Source organism: Cetorhinus maximus, chromosome 3, assembly GCF_964194155.1.
Source record: "Cetorhinus maximus chromosome 3, sCetMax3.hap1.1, whole genome shotgun sequence".
NCBI lineage: Eukaryota > Metazoa > Chordata > Chondrichthyes > Lamniformes > Cetorhinidae > Cetorhinus > Cetorhinus maximus.
In genome coordinates, this window is record NC_135881.1 from 176,234,774 (window position 1) to 176,254,355 (window position 19,582).

Here is a 19,582-nt window from a genome sequence, read left to right on the forward strand (position 1 = left end):
CACCGTCAACATCCCTTTGTCCTTTTGTCTATGACATCTTTGGCAGTCTCTTCTTGGCCTCCACCTATCACTGGCCCCCTATCGAGCTCTCCTGTCTCATCCTCTTCTACCAGCTTATATTTCATCTCATTTCTATATGTCTTAGTTCTGATGAAGGGTCATACGGACTCGAAATGTCAACTGTATCCCTCTCTGCAGATGCTGTCAGACCTGCTGAGTTTTTCCAGGTATTTTTGTTTTTGTTCTAGATTTCCAGCATCCGCAGTATTATGCTGTTAAGCTATTCAGCCCAATGGGTCTGTACCGGTATTTATACGCCTCATGAACCTCCTTTCACCTTATTCCATTTCACTCATTCATTATCCTTCAATTCCTTTCTCCCTCATTTACTTATCTAGCTTCTCCTTAAACATGCTATTACCCCAATACTCTAAACTCTCACCACTCTGAATAAAGAATACAAAATTTTCAGACATTTACACACAGTTTGTTGGGTTTAATTAGTCCTCCTTTCCATTTTCAGGCAGTCCAGAATTCAGTTGAAGACATTCATCTAAAGTGGTTACAATAATTTCAATAATTTTCAGTAATTTTACATCAACAGTAATTTCAACAAACAATGGGCAGAATCGTCACATATTTGTACTAAATGCAGTAGTGGGCAGGAAAATGAATGCTTTACCCGCCAGTCACAATGGCGGCTTTTCATGCCGTATCGTCCTAATCCCGCCTCATTAACCATGCATTCCCAGGAAACACGCCGTCTCTACGTCGGGCAGGCGGGCAGTCATTTGTCCGTGATACCGTCACCTCACCTCTTCCTCATTCCGGGTGCCATACTTAAAGTGCAGCCACACATAAATCTCTGTGCTTCCAGTCCAGGACTGTTGCACAGAAGACATGGCCCCGAAGGCAAGAAGGCCGCAGCCCCCCGATTCAGGGATGCGTCCCTGGAATGCCTTTTGGACGCCGTGATGTCCTCTACCCCTGCTCTGGCCACAGGAGGTCCAGCAATCCCAGCTTGGTAGGCGATGGTAGTGGTGATCAGTGCCAATGCTGCACAGGAGATGTTGGCCACCCAATGCAGAAAGAGGATGAATGATCTCATCCGTGCCACCAGAGTAAGGCAACCATCTCATCACTCTAAACTCACACACTCAAGCCCATCACACATTCACTGGCATCTCACTCACTGTCAGCTCAAGGGACATCACCACACCCTCTCTCACACACACCCTCACACGTCCAACTGGCCTCGTCTCCTCTAGAGACTACCTCCTCAACCCTCAACATCGTGAAGCCACTTGCACAGATCAACTTGTGCTCCCACACACACGTCCTGGGATACCCCTCTTCCCCAATACAGCCTTGACCTGCAGCCTCTTCCCTTGCCTGAGGCCACTTCTCCCCCTTCCCCAAGCAAGCTCCAGCCCTGCAACCATTGAAAAGCCACCCCCGCCTTACAGTTGTTCTGGTAGATAGAGACCTGCCCATGAGACCCCCTTGAAAGTCATATGGTGCTGTCTGCAAAGCTTGGCGCTGATGACTGAGAGTGCTGCCCGACACAAGGTAGGCAAACAAACCTTGAAGTCCTAAGCGAAGAGTGCAGCCCGCCAAGTGCATGCCTTATAAATGCACCGACATGCTCGGATGATTCCAGTGAGCTGTGCTTATAATGATATGCAGATGTATTACAATGAGTATCCTGTCGTCTGATGGCAGGAATTGCAGCCTGCCATTGACAGGCAAAGCGGATGATTGCAAACTGGTTTCACAACATCGTGAAACCGATTTTTGGCCTTCTCGCCATATTGTCCGCTCACACCGCCGAACATGCCCAACGCCAACGGGCACAGAAATTCTGTCCAATGTCTTTATTCAGCACGTTATTACTCATATATTGGAGAATCAGAGCAATATAAACAGAAATCCTGTACTGAATAAAAGGTTATCCAGCTTTAAATAGCACTCTAATTGCATGCATATAATTATTGCTAGAAACACTGTTTTGGGAGCAGTAAGTTAGACACTGGTTTTTCACCACCTTTGAAATACAGGCCAGACTGACAGGATATGAAATTTATTTCATTTGCTGGTTATAAGGCTCCAGTGTGTAGTTAATTTAGCCAGTGAGTGAGGTATTCAATTTGGTATCACTGGGCAGCAATTAAAATCAGCTCCTCTGACTCTCATAGAAAGAAGGTTTTTTTCCTCTATTGGTAGGGGAAAGTTGACGTACAATCCAAATCATAGGTCGGAAATTTCTGGCCCCATTGGCATCGAGCATCATGGCAGGGGGTGGGGGACAATATGGTGAGAAGGCCATAAATCGGTTTTAGGCCGTCGTGACCCACCCATCAGTGACGGGCCACATTTCCTGCCATCAGACGTCGGGAACAGCATTTTAATACATTTACATCTAATTATAAGCCCTGCTTGCTGGAATCATCCCCCCACATCAAATTTACTGCCAACGTCAGCGTGACTTCAGAACGGCGTGCTTCGTGACTGCCTTTAAAAGGCGTGCACCTTGTGACCTGAACTTTGAGGGAAACTTGGAGGTGAGCACACACAACCTCACGCAGGCTTGAAAGCATTGCCTGCAGAATGAGGCACTGTGCATTCGAGGGGAGCTGGGGCACAGGCAAGTCGCTTTTTCCCGGCTGGCTTTCAGTGGGGTGCGGGGCAAGGGCTCCAGTGCGGGTCAAGCTGGGGGAGGGATTGGGGATTGGGGGTGGGGGGTGGTGAGGGAAGGGCAGTGGGGTGGGGGAGGCAGCATTGACAGGCTGAAGGAAAGACTCAAGTACATGCCAGGGGATGGGGGTGGGGTGTTGAGGGAAGCAGCCATGCACATGGAAAATCTTGTGGAAAGTGAGCATTCTTCCACAGCTGAGACCGTTCAGCTGCAGCTCCATTGAGATGCTTGGAGTTGGGCCTCTGAAAATTTTCTGCCCACTCAAGCAATGCAAAAGCATGAAGGTGCCACCAAACGCTTCAGAAGTTTTCACCCCTCAGGCACAGACTGTAAATTAATGTGCATTTTAAGAGGCAGCAGAGCAATTAGCCAACTGGGCAAGTTATATAATCCCCTTGCGAAAGGTGGCCAAGGCGCAGTCACTAGTGGGGAGGGTCACAGCCCCTTTGCAATGTCTTTATTAAGATGTGGACGAGTCTCCATTATGGTTCATGCCAACAGTGCAGCCTTGCAGTGCGGGTTAGGAGAATGCCTGCCCCTGAGCTGAGAGCACAGCATGCAGTCCAATGGCCAAAGCTGCCGCCAATCAGTAAAGTGGAGTGAGGTGGATGTGGGTGGGGCTCCGGACAGCCAATGAGCGCACTGCACACTGGCCATCCAAGTGGCCTGCATGCGTGAAGGGGCCTTCAGACCTAACCAAGAGAGGCTCTTAGTACACCTTTGCTAAGCCACACATCACTCTCTTTGTTCCTGCAGGAGGAGAACATCAGGATCATGGAGTCTGGTGATTTAGCGGTATGCCTCATGGCTTACAGGGAGCAGAGAAGAAGAAGAGAGAGGCAGAGGCACCTGGCTCGACAAAGGGAGGAGCACCTCCCTCAAGATGAAGGGGCAGCAGGGCCTGCTGCATACACAACTGAAGATCCGCAGAGAACCGTCGCTCGTAGGCATCTCACTAGACCCAGGGCCTATAGACAGCGCCTGTCATTCCTGCAGGTGACTGAGAACCAGTGTTGGTGAAGACTGCACATGTCTAGGGAACTGGTCAGTCACATCTGCCACTTGCTGCAGGATTTGGCGCCACGGGGACACTGAGGGCATCCACTGCCAGTGGCTGTGAAAGTGACAACGGTGCTCAATTTTTACGCCAGTGGCTCCTTCCAGGGCTCCACAGGTGACCTGTGCAAGATTTCACAAATCCCACGCACAAGTGTATCCAGGAAGTCACGGAAGCCATTTTTGCTAAGGCACGGAAACTTTGTGCTTTTCGCCTGGAATCAGGAAAAGCAGGAAGCAAGAGCACTGGGATTTTCGCAGGTCTCAGGTTTTCACAGGTGCATGGTGCTAGCGACGGCACTCATGCGACGCTTAGATCTCTGTGGCAACAAGCAGTCAAATAGGTCAACAGAAAGGGCTTCCACTTGCTGAATGATTAACTGGTGTGCGGCCACCACAAACGCAACCTGCAGGTCTGCGCATAGTTCCCAGGGAGCATCTACGGCTCCCACATCCTTAGCAGGTCTCAAATCCCTGACATTTTCCAGGGTCCACAGAGGGTGGATGGGGTTGGCTCCTCGGGAACCAAAGACTACGCACAGAGGACATGGCTGATGACGCCCGTGCAGCTCATGCTGCCACCCAGGCTTTGGTGGAGCAAACTATGGGTATTTTGAAAATGAGTTTCTGGTGCCTCGAAAGGTCCGGTGGAGCCCTGCAATACAGTCCCCAGAGGGTGCCGTGCATCATCGTCACTTACTGTGCATTCCACAACCTTGTGCTGCAAAGTGGGGAGGACCTGGATATTCCCCGATGAGGAGAACGCCGAAGGGGATGATGGTGATGAGGTTCTCGAAGGCGAGGCTACCTGCGATGAGGCCATCACACTGGCCAGGCGAGGCAGGCATGTTCAAGAGGCCCTCATAGCCGCAAGATTCATGGAGAATGATGATGAGATGTAGTGAGGTCAGTCCTGACATCCCCACCTTGTACCTGTGAACGTTTTACCCCTGTGAGACTGATGGCAGTGCACATACCCTCAGTGTTCAGGCTCATGTCATGGAAAAGGAGCGGAGGCACTACTAGTCGGTAGATTCCAGGAGGATGATGACAACATGCAATGAGGACACTCCATAGATCTTCACGTTGCCTCTGTGCATGTCTGACTCCTGTCTAGCTGATGGCAGCTAACTTGTGCCCTGTGTTCTTTGTCATATCATGGCTATGCAACTGCATCTTCTTAACCTTCCTAACTCTCCTCCGACCTGCGGGCCCCAGCCTGCTTTCGGGGTCCCGCTGTGGAGCTGGAGCGAGAGGGCATTCGGATGTGCCAAACACTGACAGACTCACCCGGGTGGATAGCCTCAGGGTATGCACCTACTGATCCTCCACCCTATGGGTGCTCAATGGCCCCTGGCTGACTCTTTGAGGAGAAGGGGAAGCAGGAGTGAGATCAAGCTGCCCCACAACCTTCTCACATTGACACTGTTGGAGGCCAACTATGGCGTCAGCGATAGAGTTCCACCCATGCAGCAGTGCAGAACCGATGTCCTTGACCAAGTCTCCATGGTTGCTGCCATCCTGCCAGTGTTGACCTCAGTGCATTGGCATGCCAACGCTTTCACAACAGACTGAAGGTGGGCGGACTCCTTCATTGTGCTTTGCAATCTGAGGAGTGCAGTGGACATCCCTTCCTAATGTTCCCAGGCTTGCCTTAGCAGCTCCAGCAACTGAGGTATGACTGAGTCCAGAGGCTTGTCATTTGACTTGGACTCAGCAGATTTCTGGCCTCCAGCAGTCCTCCAAGTGCTAGACACCTGGGAAGTCCCTGCTGTGGACCAGGCAGTGCAATGTGCTCACCAGATTGTGACCCCAAGGCTACTCTACATCTAGGCACCACCGAGGTGTGTGTCACTGCGCTGGTGGAGGGCGAGGGTGAGCGCTATGATGGGTCTTCAATGAGGGTGTCATCAGGTTCCACTTCCAAGGATTTTTCGGGGCTTGAGTCGAGGACCTGACTCGTGGACCCCTCGGCTGCTTCCCAGATGAGCCTGCAAAAGCAAGGAGAGATAATTAGTGCCTGACAGGGGGCTGCAGAACAGGGGAGCTGACTCACAGCATGGTTGCTTGATCAGTGTTGCACTGCTGGATCCTCACTTGGTAGAGCACCACTGACCTCGCTGTCAGCACAGGATCGGTCCAGGTCGTCGCCAGCCAGCTGGATGACTCTACTTTCAAAGTCTGTGAGGACCTTGACGTTTGGCATTCCTCCACCAGTCTGTGTCCTCTTCCTTTTGTTGTGTGCCAGCTTGTCCTGCATGAATACAGATGGAGTGTAAGTAGGACGCCTGCCAGGCCAGATGATAAGGATGCCTGGCATGTGTGGGTGGTGAGTGGTGCCATGGACAGGATGAGGACATGATCCGCAGGGCAGGTAAAGGTGTGAGTGTGAGTGTGCGAATGGTGATGTCCCTTGAAGTGGTTGAGAGTGAGATCCCTACGAATGAATGATGGGCTTGTGAATGTGAGAGTTGAGAGTGATGAGAAGAGTGACTCGCCCTGGCGAAACAGAGATCATTCATCCTCTTTGGGCACTGGATGCTGTCCTCTTTTGCAGGGCGTTGCACCGCTTCCCATGCTGGATTGGTGATCTTGCTTGCTGGCGTTCACCCAGAGCAGGGGTAGAGGACTTCACAGTGGGCCTCCACAGTGTCCAGTAGGTGCCAGAGGGAGGCTCTGCTAAATTTGGGAGCAGCATGTTTCCTCCCTTTGGCAGTCATGACTTTCCAGCAGCTTCTGATGCCTTAGTGAGTGCTAGCTTTGTGCAGGGGCACCTTTTAAATATGGTGCCCAGATTACTGAAAGCCTGAGATGACAGCCGGAGGTAGAATCAGAATCGCCCGTCAGCGACCCGGCATGTTTCCCAGGAATGCATTATTAATGAGGTTGGGAATGGGATGATATGGCGCAAAAAGCCACCATTGCGGCCAAAGGGTAAAACATCCTTTTTCCCGCCCGCTATCGCGCTTTGTGCAAATCTGGGACGATAGAATGGTTGCAGCAAAGAAGGTCATTCGATACAATACAGTAATGTTCCTCACAGGCTGTCTAGGATATGGTCACCTCTCTGCAGAAGTAAGTACTCTCAATAAAACTGAACAAAAAAACAAACCAGTAAGAAAGAAAAAATGCTCAGTACAACTTTCATGGTATTTAAGATTTTTTTGACAACTACTTACAGCACTCCCCAACCAGCTAGAATTAACAGGTGAACAGAGAAGTATTGTTATATTAATAGCTACTCAACTGAATGCCAACATATCTGCCAACAAATCCCCTGTACTGTCAACATTATTAGCTGCAATCATAGATTACAGGAAATCATTAGGCTGGATTTTATGACACTCATGTCTCTGTCACAGGTTTGCATACAACAGGAGAGGTGGGGGGAGGGGGTGGGGGAGACCAGAAACATGAGAACTCATGGGAAAGAGCTTTCAAAGGCCTGAATTGCAGATTTTTAAAACTGGCTCATGATGTCATCGGCAATTGTGTAATAAAAGGGAGGTTTCATTTTGTTGTGGGCTTCAGGAAATTGCAGTGACCTCACATCAGACCAACTTTCCTGGAAGGTCTCACTTGAGACATGAACGTAGTTTTCAGTTTCATTTCCCATTTCCCATGTTTTAATTAAATTGATTTTTCCCCCTTTACCTGAGATAGCTTCAGTGTCGGGGAGTCTTTGCCTTCCATTACACCTTCAAAGTCCACAGGATGGCTCACTAAATTCCATTGATAACTGTAAGGTGATTCTGAAGAGAAAAAAAAGGCATCAACCAAGCATTGTGCATGCAAATAAGCAAACTAGCCAAGACCCAAAAAATGGCTATTGCCATGCTCAAAATCCAAATCCTTTCTGCCCACATTGTTACCTTTTCCATCAGACTGTTGCTTGGAGATATAATACTTAGTGACATGTGAAGGGGCTTAAAGTGTCCTAGTCAATATCCATCCTTCAACCAAAACCACTGAAACAGATGGTCTGGTCATTATCACATTGCTGCTTTGAGGGATCTTATTGTGCGCAAACTGGCTGCCACTTTTCTGAAATTACAACAGTGACTGCACTTGTGTTAAATAGGTTGTGAAGTCAAGATGCCCAAGGTTGTGTATCAGACTCTATAAATGTAAGGCTTTTTAAAAATTATTTTCGGAGGCAAAATCTTGGATCCAATGAAAGAACTACTCATGTAGAAGTATGAGGAAGGCTTTATACTGTCAAGCTGAATACCTCAAATCAGAGAAGTAATGGAGTGACTCTAGGGAGAGATTCCTGAGTGGGTAAACATGGAGCAAAGGGAAACTGACCCAATCAATCTAAGGCAGGGACAAGCGAGCCTGAAAAAGAGTCATTTGTTTAAGAGGGGTAAGAGAAGAGAACGGATACTAACTACAGATCCAATTAACCCAGATACAAGTGGCTTACAGGAGTGGGACATTTAACCGAGTCTGTACTGGCTTTCAATGAGATCTTGGTTGATCCATTAGCTAACTCCATAAGCTCACCCACACCCCTTACTATCTTTGGTTAACAAAAGATTGATCAATCTCAGATTTAAAATTAATACCTGATCCAGCATCAACTGTCAATTGTAGAAGAGAGTTCCAAATTTCTATCACCCTTTAAGTGTAAAAATGTTTCCTAATTTCACTACCAAGAGACCAGGGTCTATTTTTTAGGCTTGGGAGGGGATTGGCCCAGATTTGCGGTACCCACCGGCCACAATAGCGGCTTTTCATGCTGTATCGTCCCAATCCTGCCTCATTAATCATGCATTCCTGGGAAACACGGCATTTCAATGGCAGGCGGGCACTCATTCGCCGGGTGCCATATTTAAAGTGCAGCCACACACACACCTCTCAGAGCTTCCAGCCCAAGACTACTGCAAAGAAGACATGGTCTCAAAAGGCAAGAAGACTGCAGCCCCGAAGTTTAGTGACACGTCCTTCAAGCGCCTTTTGGACGCATTGGAGGCCCGCCATGATGTCCTCGACCTCCGATCTGGACACAGGAGGGGCAGCAACATCACCAATCTGGTGCCAGCGGTGGTCAGTGCCAACACCCTGCAAAAGAGGACAGCAACCCAGTGCTGAAAGGGGATGAATGATCTCCTCCGTTCTGACAAGGTAGGTCACTTCTCATCGCTCTCAACTCACATGCCCACAAACCCATCACACATCCACAGGGATCTCACTCACTGCCAGTTCAAGAGACATCACCATTCACTCTCTCACACAGACCTTCACTGTCCTCATCCTATCCATGGGGCCACTCACCACACACATGCCAGGCTTACTTATCATCTGGCCTGGCAGGCACCCTGCTTACCCCCTCGCCATCTCTATTCATGCAGGACAACCTGGCACACAATAAAAGGGAGAGGTCGCAGACTGGTGGAGGATTGCCTGAAATCAAGGTCCTCACGGGCTTTGAAAATACAGTCATACAGCCGGCCAGTGAAGATCTGGACCGTTCCTGTGCTGACAGTGAGGTTGGCAGTGCTCTACCAAGTGAGGATCCAGCAGTGCAACATCCATCAGACAACCTTGCTGTGAGTGATGTGTCCTGTTTCACAGGTCACTGCCATGCACTAATTATCCTTCCTTGCTTTCACAGGCACATCTGGGAAACAACAGGCAGAGTCTATGACCCAGGGCCTCCAATCAAGCCCCGAAGACACATCGGAGGAAGGATCTGAAGGCACCCTCATTGAAGACCCATCACAGCACTCACCCAACCCTCCACCAATGCACAGATTCACTCTTCTGGGGACCGAGCTCCAGAATAGTCTCAGAGTCACGATCTGGCAAGCACATCGCACTGTCTGATTCACAATGGGCGGCAGCAGGGACTTCCCAGATATCTGGCACTCGGAGGACTGCTGGAGGCCAGAAATCTGCTGAATCCAAGTCAGATGACGAGCCTCTGAACTTGGTCATACCTCAGTTGCTGGAGCTACAAAGGCAAGCTTGGGAACATCAGGAAGGAATGTCCGCTGCACTCCTCAGATTGCAAGACACAATGGACGAGTCCGTCCACCTTCAGTCTGAGGTGATATCGCTAGCATGTGAATGCACCGAGGTCAACACTGGTTGGATGACGGCCGCCACGGAGACCTTGGTCCAAGACATCGATCCTGCACTGTTGCGCGGGCTGAACTCTATCGCTGAGGCCATAGTTGGCCTCCTGCAGTGTCGATGCGAGGGGGTTGCGGAGCAGTTTGATCTCACTCCAGCTTCCCCTTCTCCTCAAGAAGTCAGTCAGGGAGGAGGATCAGCAGGTGCATACCCTGGGGCCATCCACCCAGGTGACTCCAGGAGTATCTGGCCTATCCAAATCCCATCTTTCTGTGACCCTAGCAGCTCCGGCTCCACAGGCTGAGGAGTGTGCACTTTACAGCCTTCTGGACTGAATATTGAGTTCAACAATTTCAGATCATGAACTCTTTCCTCCATCCCCACCCCCTTTCCGATCCCCTTTTTTTCCAATAATTTATATAGATTTTTCTTTTCCCACCTATTTCCATTATTTTTCTTCTGAATTCCCAATTGGATTTCTTGGTGACTATCTCATATTGGTGGACTCTAGTTATGCCCTTCCCCACGAGTAGAAATTTTCTTGTTGTATCCACTCTATTGAAGCATTTCATAATTTTAAAGACCTCTATTAGGTCACTCCCTCAGCCGCCTTTTTTCAAGAGAAAAGAGACTTAGCCTGTCAATCCTCTCCTGATATGAATACCCATGCATTTCTGGTATCATCCTTGTAAATCTTCTCTGCACCTTCTCCAGTGCTTCAATATCTTTCTATAATATAGCAACCAGAACAGCTGCAGTACTCTAAGTGTGGTCCAACTAAGGTTCGATATAGGTTTAGCATAACCTCCTGACTTTTAAATTTTACGTCTCCAGAAATAAAGCCCAGTGCTTGGTTTGCTTGTTTTTATGGTGTTGCTAATCTATGGCACAACTTTTAGTAATTGGTGTATTTATACTCAGATTCCTTTGCTCCTCTACGCCACCCAAACTTGCACCTTCCAAATAATAAGTAGCCTCCCTATTCTTCCTACCAGAATGTACTACCTCACATTTATCTGTGTTGAACTTCATTTGCCAATTATTTGCCCATTCTGTAAGTTTATTAACGTTCTCCTGTAATTTGTTGCAGTCATCCTCAGTATAGTCTATCTCCTCCCCACCACCGCTCCCCCCACTAACCCCACAATTTGGTGTCATCCACGAATTTAGAAATTGTGTATTTGATTTCAAATCCCAAAGTGTTAATGTAAATTTTAAACAGCAATGGTCCCAGCACTGATCTTTGTGAAACACCACTTCCCATCTTCTGAATAACTACCCTCTAACTCCCATTCTCCGCTTCCAATCTTGAAGCCAGCTAGCAATCCATTCTGCCACTTGCCCCAAGTCCACATTATCTGACCTTATTCATTAGTCTATTATGGGGCAGCTAATTGAAGGCCTTTTGAAAATCCTGACAAATTACATCTTTTGCACTGCCATTATCTGCTTTCTCTATTCATTCTCAAAAAATTCAATAAGGTTAGTTCCATTTAGCCAAATTTGAACACTTTGGGCTCAACTATATATTTCCCTTTTAAAAAATAAGTATCACATATGCAGGAGTGCCCATTCTAAACGACCTATTCAACGTTTCTATATTAACATTCTAGCTGAAGTCACAGCAGTAAGAGTGGATTACTTGGATTTAAAATGGAAATTTATCAAATATAGGTGAGTGGGGAAGAGAAGGGTGATTGAAAGAAAAACAGATTTGGAGTTTTATAGCACCTTTCACAAACTTAAAGCACATTACAACTAATGAAATACTTCTGAAGTATTGTAATGTAGGAAACATGGTAGCCAACTTGCATACAACAATCCCAAAAGCAGCAAAAAATAAATAACCAGATCAACTGTTTAAACTCTAAGATAAAAGCAAAGTACTGCAGATGCTGGAAATCTGAAACAAAAACAAAAATAGCTGGAAAAACTCAGCGGGTCTGACAGCATCTGCAGAGAGGAATACAGTTAACGTTTTGAGTCCATATGACTCTTCATCAGAACTAAAGAAACATAGAAATGAAGTGAAATATAAGCTGGTTGAAGGGTGTGGGAAAGGTAGAGCTGGATAGAGGGCTTTGACCTTTTGTCTATGATATCTTTGGCAATCTCTTCTTTGCCTCCACCTATCACTGGCCCTCGATCCAGCTCCACCTGTCCCACCCCCCTCAACCAGCTTATATTTCACCTCATTTCTATATTTCCTTAGTTCTGATGAAGAATCATACTGACTTGAAACGTTAATCGTATTCCTCTCCGTAGATGCTGTCAGACCTGCTGAGTTTTTCCAGCTACTTTTTGTTTTTATATCTGTTTAAACTGATGGTTGAAGGATCAATGATGGCTCCTCCAAGCTTCTGCGAATTGTGTCTTGGGATCTTGCACCCACCTGAAAGGACAGATGGGGCCTTGGTTTAGCTTCTCATCTAAAAGACAGTACCTCCTACAGTGCAGCACTCCCTCAGTACTGCATGAGAGTGTCAGCATAGATTATGTCCTCAAGACTCTGGAGTGGGTCTTGAAGCCACAATCATCTAAGTTAAAAGTAAGAATGTGACCACTGTGCCACAGCTGACAGAGAAAGGTATCAGGCCCTTAAGCAACTGAACCAACTTCTTGTCACTTGCTAATCCCAGCATTAAAGAGAGATGCAGCCTTACCTTGGCTGTGCATCTCTGAAACTTGATAGCATAGAGGAGAGAGGGGTAATGCAACTCATGGTAACAGTCCAATTCCTAATGTGGAAGGAAATTATGGGCTTGTAACAGCCCCAACCCATGTTTCTTAACTTCATATAAAGGTTTTCTTTTTTACTGGCTCAGCAATACTTCATCATTTGTGCACAGCACCATTCACACTTCAGAGGATCTGAAATTTCTGGCTCTCAAAACCTTTCAAAATGACCTGCCCATTCCATATTCAATGCAGAAACTGCAGTGCTGCAACTTGCAGTGTCAAAATTCTGAGACTAAATATTTATTTGGAGCTAGAATGTCAATATAAAATAAAAACAGTAAATGCAAGAAAAACTCAGCAGATCTGGCAGCATCTGTGGGGTGAGAAATAGAGTTAACATTTTGAGTCCATGTGACTTCTTCGGAGTGAAGGAGAAGTAGAAATGTGGTGGATTTTATATTGTTTAAGAGGGGGTGGGTGGTGTTACTATCAGCACCTTCTTTAGTCTTTAATACTACCATTAACACTCCTTTTGTCCTGAGTCCATGACATCTTTGTCAAATTTCTCCTTAGTTCCCACCTATCCCTGGCCTTCTATTTGGCCCCACCCCCTCTTAAAACAGCATAAAATTCATCACATTTCTATTTCTCTTTAGCTCTGAAGATGGGTCATATGGGCTTGAAACGTTAACTTTGTTTCTCTTACCATAGAAGCTGCCAGACCTGCTCAGCTTTTAATGCATTTGCTGGGGCAGGATTTTTCCTATGGAGGGTGGGCTGGGCGGGAGCAGAGCTGATAACCACCCGCGATCGGCTCCACACCACCATTTTACATGGGCGGGCCAATTAAGGCCCGGCCAGCGTAATACGTGACAGGTAGCGCTCAGCGCTACCTGTGCGGGCAGGGGGAAGGAGGGAAGAGTTGGGGCCAGCGCTCTTTCGCCCATGTGCACAAAAGAGCGCAGCAATCTCCCTGAGGCACGGAGCTGCCTCAGGGAGATTGAATGGATATTAAAACAATTAAACAAATAGTTTAAAAATTTATTTAAACATGTCCCTTCATATCTATGAAAAATTATTTATTTAATGAAAGCTTTAGAAAACCTCATCCCGCTCATGGATGAGGTTTCCTGAAAAACGCGAAGGCCGCTTGGGCTTTTCACTTTAACCTTAAGGTTGGATGAGCAGTGTTCACAAGTGCTTCAATTAATTTCTAAATGACCTTAAATAGGCCGTTTACATTTCGGCGGGCACGCAGCCAACTCCGGCACACGCTCGCCAAACAAAATATCACAAAGGCGCATGGTGACGTCGGGATGCATGCCCCCACACGCCGACTGAAAATTTCTGCCCCTGCTTTTATTTCAGATTTTCAGCATATGCAGTATTTTGCTCTTATACTAGAAGGTCAATAGTTTTGTTGTATTTATAAATGGTATAGTTTTTCCCTCACAAAAATTGTATCACTTGAATAAGCTTACTCAAAATAACCTGGTTTTAAGATACTCCCCCAAGTGCTTGGGGAGAAAAGGTTGCGATATTTGACTGGCTACATCTGTGATAATATGCAACACTACAGAGACCCGAGCAGAAAATCTAGGTTGATATTTCAGGGCAGTTCTGAGGGAGTGCTGTACTGTCAGAGGTGGCGTCTTTCAGATGAAACCTTAAACAGTGGATGAAACATTTAAACCCTCTCAGGTGGAATTAAAAGATACCACAACATTATTTTCATAGAAGAGCACAGATAAGCTGGCACTAACCTAATCACACCAAAATTATGTGCCTCTTGCACATTTTGCACAGATCTATTGTATGTATGAAAAACATGTGGTTACTGAACCCTTGAGCAATCAGACAAAACTGCACCATCATCTTTATCACCAACAGTTTGTCAAACATCTGCTACTGTGCCACATTGGGCATGTAACTTTCCTCCACACAGATAAATAAATAAATAAATATATATATATATAATATAATATATATGTATAATATATATAAACATATATAATATATATATATATTATATATACACACACACAAACATATGTATATATATATGTGCCTGATATAGGTGAAGTGTCGACTGTTTCAAATGCATAATGTATAATCACATTTCAATACAAGACTCACCTGCAGATGGTGCGGGGACCACAAAGGTATTCAGCTCCACAGAATTTTTAGGTTGTGTGATCACTATGTTACTCCCAGCCGATACAACGAGTTCCTTCACTGTGAGAAGAGAGAGAAAGAAAGAATAGTAACTTGTTCAGCAAAAGTAACCAATAAAAGTGCCAGCCACCAACCATTCATGTATTTAACACGGTCTTGCCCATTCAAGACAATATCTGTGAATCAGTGAATGGTAACTTCTGTAGAGGTGGTAATTCCCTAACTATCTGAATTTGACCAAATTTAAAACAGCACTAAAAGATAATCTGGATACATCAAAATAAGATTCACATTTATATAGCACCTTTCAAGACTGTGTGACATTCAAAGTGCTTTCATAGCCAATAAAGTACTTCAAAAGTGCAGTCTTCAAAGTAATATCATGGGCTTCATGTGAAAGGCTGTTTCTAAACAAAGCTTGAGGAGTGGAGTTTGCACTCATGTCTATAAAAATAAGTAAACATTTCAAAAGCCAATCATTTAAAACGCAGTGTTTGAGTAGAGGCATCCTTCAATCTTAAGCTTTATAAGTAGAAAATGTAGTGCAGAGTTTAGAAATAAAAATGTATTGTAATGGGCATATTCCATTGATCCTAAGGCTAGTTTTATTAGATTGTACAGCAGTTTAAAATAATAAATATACCATATTTTTGAAAGTTTAAAAAATACTTAGTTATTTGGCATATCCTGAGGTTATGAGAAATGCTATTTAATACAATGACATGCTCTCAATAATTTATAGCCCAAACTCTGGTTCAATTCAGCTCGCATGATGCTTTCAACAATATCACCTGTCTGCAAAACGTCAGCCTCTGACTTTTATGTTTCAGTGCTGGAACAGATGGGATTATGCATGCTGTACACTACTATTTAACGCCTTAATATCCCATTAGCCTTGTAAATCACTTTGATGAGGTTGCATGTGTTTTTTATAAAACAGACAACTTTTGTAGTCACTCAGATAATAAATGATAAAACAATGGGATAAAATTCCTCAATGAAAATAGTTTCTTCATTATTAATGACCTTTCAACAAAATTCCAAAAATGCTACCTTCGAAATAAACAATTTCTGAGAAAGTGATTTGATTAACAAGCTGTTAGCAATATAGAAAAAAAGTCCATCTTCAGTTATTCTTTAAAAGAGGCCTTTCACCTGGATACCTGAAACCTTGGCTAGGTTTTTTTGCAGGAATAATCTAGCATTCATAGTTTCAGAAACTGGTATAATCTTTCCAGGCCAGACTTGAATGCAATGTTCTCCTTCCCTGTATTGAGCTTTCTTGCAAAATGTGTTATATACCATTTTTACAAACAGAATTTTTTTTGTCACCACAGCACTGTTACACACACTTGGCAAACAAATGCAGAAGGTTATTGAGAATACTAGGATGAGTCAGCTCTCTGCAAACAGAGACACATTGGGGTATGGCAGTCCACCTTTATTGGCTAGGACCTATCGTTCAAGAGTAAAGTGAAGGAACAGCATCAACAGATTCCCTAAATGTTCTGCTAACTCAGCCGTATGAGTGGAGATGAATACCCAGGCAAGGGGAGGTTAAGAGGTAAGGCTAAAGAGGCAATGATCCAAGGTCAAAGTAAATGTTCCATTAATAGACAAGAAAAAAGTCAGGCACAATGTAAACAGCGTATAAGACGTTGGAGAGCAAGCAAATCTGGCTGATGGGGAGCAAGAACAAACAAACATTGCATTTATTTGTACATTTTCATGTGTCAAGGTATTTCACTGCCAAATTACTTAACTTGAAATGCAGCGACTGTTATTATTCAGGCTAACATGGGGGCCAATTTGTGCATGGCCCTGAGATGGTGAACTATGCTGTGGGTCTTTCACATTCCTGCTCCTCACAACTGCATGAAAATGAAGAGGATTTCACCATCAGAATTCTCCCTGGCCAGACAACCATCAAATGCTGGTTGGAACGTGTGCAACAACATGCTGACCAAAACTTAGCAATCAGGGTCCTAAGCATAACACCGGACCTCGATTAGCACTTTAAACTGGACAGTCCACTCAGTGGTGGGCCTTGATGAAACATTACCATGGCAACAGCAATAGCAGCAATGGGATGGCAGACCACTCCCCTCCAGTTCCACATTTAGGAAACTTGAAAATTCACCCAAAAAGCTGTACTCTTCAAGACCCTTCTCAATCAACAATACTTAGGACATAATTGGTGGCGTTCTCAAGATCAGAGCTTCGCACAATAACAAAATGCATCCAAAGTTCAGGTGCAGAGGTCAGCTTGTCCAGTTCACAGTTCATACTGTCTTCTACCCATCAACCTAATCACGTGGACCTCAACTAGGCCACTCTGAGCTCTGCATCTGATGTCACATGTAGCTCCACACCAAGAACATCAATGTTATTATATTAACCCATAATCTCCTGGCATCATAGTTTTCTCACTGACACTGTACCTAGTGGGGGAAATTTTTGTGCCCACTGGCAGCAGGCGTGATAGGTGGGGTGCGCAGACAATATGGCGCGATCGGTTTCACGACGGCAGGAAGGCAGGTCGCGATCGTCCGCTCAGCCTGCCAACGGCAGTCTGCGCTTCCCACCAATGGTCGTCGGGGAGCTCATTGCAATACATTAACATATCGTCAAAAGACCATGCCGCCAAGCTCTTGCACTCCCGCTGGATCGTTCACCCATGTCGGCGGGAAAGCACGCCAACGTGTTTCACAACAGCATACAGGCAACGTGCACTTGGCGGCCTTCACTTTGAGGGAACTGGAGCTGAGTGCACAGCAACATTCTGCACAGCTCACCTGGGTCGCCTGTTGCTTGGCAAGCTTCAGGAGCGCCAGGGGGCTGGGCTGAAGTGTTGCCCTGCCAGGGAAGTGGCTGTTGTCAGTTTTGGGGGGGTGGGGGGGGTGTGGGGGGGGTGTCCGGGGGTAACTGCTGCCCAACCTCAGAGGCGACTGTTCTCAAGGGGGGAGCAGCTGCTATCCTGGCGTTGGATCCCACGCACAAGAAATCGAGGTGGGGGGCAGGGTAGGTGAGGGAAGTGGCCATGCAGTAGGGACACCTGTATAAACTGACCATTCCTCTGCAACTGAGACAGATCAGGCACAGCCACAGTGATATGATTGTGGTCAGGCTCCTAGACTGCCCACCCACGCAAGCAACAGAGAGAGTGCCACCAAGTGCACCAATGGGCAGTCACATAGGGCCAGGAAAGATGCTAAGTTCACCCATGCTAACCACGTGTCTCTCTCTCTTTCATGCCACAGGAGGACCACATCAGTAGCATGGAGCGTGGTGACCTAGCTGTATGCCTGATGGCCTACAGAGAGCAGAGAAGTCAGAGGACAGAGGGATGGCCAAGCAAAAGCAGGAGCAGCGGCCTCAGGAAGAAGAGGCTGCTGGGGCTCCCGCACATGCTGCCCAGGAGCGACACCAAGGGTCTACAGACACTGTCTGTCATTCCTGCAGATAACCGAGGCCCAGTATTGCTGACGACTGCGCATGACCAAGGATCTGGTCGCTCACATCTGCCACTTACCACAGGACTTGGCGCCAAGGGGACATGGAGGGCATCCACTGCCAGTGACTGTGAAAGTGACCGCGGCGCTCAATTTCTATGCCAGAAGCTCCACAGGTGACTTCTGTGGGTAAAGGGGGGGGTGATGGCGTAGTGGTGTTGTTGCTGGACTAGTAATCCAGAGGCCCAGCGTAATGCTCTGGGAACTCGGGCTCGGGTTCAAATCCCACCATGGCAGATGGTGGAATTTGAATTTTAAAAAAATCTAGTATTAAAAGTCTAATGATGACCATGAATCATTAGATTCATCATCTAACGATGACCATGAAACCATTGTCAATTGTTGTAAAAAACCCATCTGGTTCACTAATGTCCTTCAGGGAGGGAAATCTGCCATCCCTACTTGGTCTGGCCTACATGTGACCCAAAGCAATGTGATTGACTCTTAAATGCCCTCTGAAATGCCCTAGCAAGCCACTCAGTTGTAACAAACTGCTACAAAGTCACAAAAAAGGAATTAAACCAGACCACCCAGCATCGACCTAGGCACCAGAAACAACAATGGCATTCTTAGCCCTGTCAACCCTGCAATGTCCTCCTTACTAATATCTAGGGGCTAGAGCCAAGCCAAAATTAGGAGAGCTGTCTCACAGACTACTCAAGCGACAGCCTGACACAGTAATCCTCACGGAATCATACCTTACAGATAATGTCCCAGACTCCACCAGCAGGACACACCCAGCAGAGTTGTATACAGAGTTGCTCTGGGAGCTCTCAACATCGACTCCAGACCCCACGAAGTCTCATGGCATCAGGTCAAACATGGGCAAGTAAACCTCCTGCTGATTACCACATACCACCCTCCCTCAGCTGATGAATCAGTGCTCCTCCATTTTGAACATCACTTGGAGGAAGCACTGAGGGTGGCAAGGGTGCAGAATGTACTCTGGATGAGGGACTTCAATATCCATTACCAAGAGTGACTCAGTAGCACCGCTACTGACCAAGCTGGTCGAGTCCCAAATGATATAGCTGCTAGACTGTGTCTGCAGCAGGTGGTGAGGGAACCAAGAGGGAAAAGCATACTTGACCTCATCCTCACCAACCTGCCTGCCGCAGATGCATCTGTCCATGACAGTATCGGTAGGAGTGACCCCCGCACGGTCACTGTGGAGACAAAGTCCCACCTTCAAATTGAGGATACCCTCCACCATCGTGGTTTGTGGCATTACCACCATGCTAAATGGGATAGATTTCGAACAGATCCAGCAACTCAAGACTGGACATCCATGAGGCGCTGTGGGCCATCAGCAGCAGCAGAATTGTACTCGAACACAATCTGTAACCTCATGGCCTGGCATCTCCCCCACTCTACCTTTACCACCAAG

The 19,582-nt window shown here is 46.5% G+C and overlaps 1 protein-coding gene across 1 annotated transcript in view; it reads right to left on the minus strand.

Moving 5' to 3' along the window:
• Positions 1 to 19,582, minus strand: part of LOC144679053 (dyslexia-associated protein KIAA0319-like) — a 116,746-nt gene that overhangs the window by 63,282 nt on the left and 33,882 nt on the right. The window contains exons 3-4 of the mRNA XM_078539313.1: positions 14,645 to 14,743; positions 7,406 to 7,503 (exon numbers count right to left, since the gene is read on the minus strand). Of these exons, the coding sequence (XP_078395439.1) occupies positions 7,406 to 7,503; positions 14,645 to 14,743 (197 nt within the window). The remainder of the gene's footprint in view (positions 1 to 7,405; positions 7,504 to 14,644; positions 14,744 to 19,582) is intronic.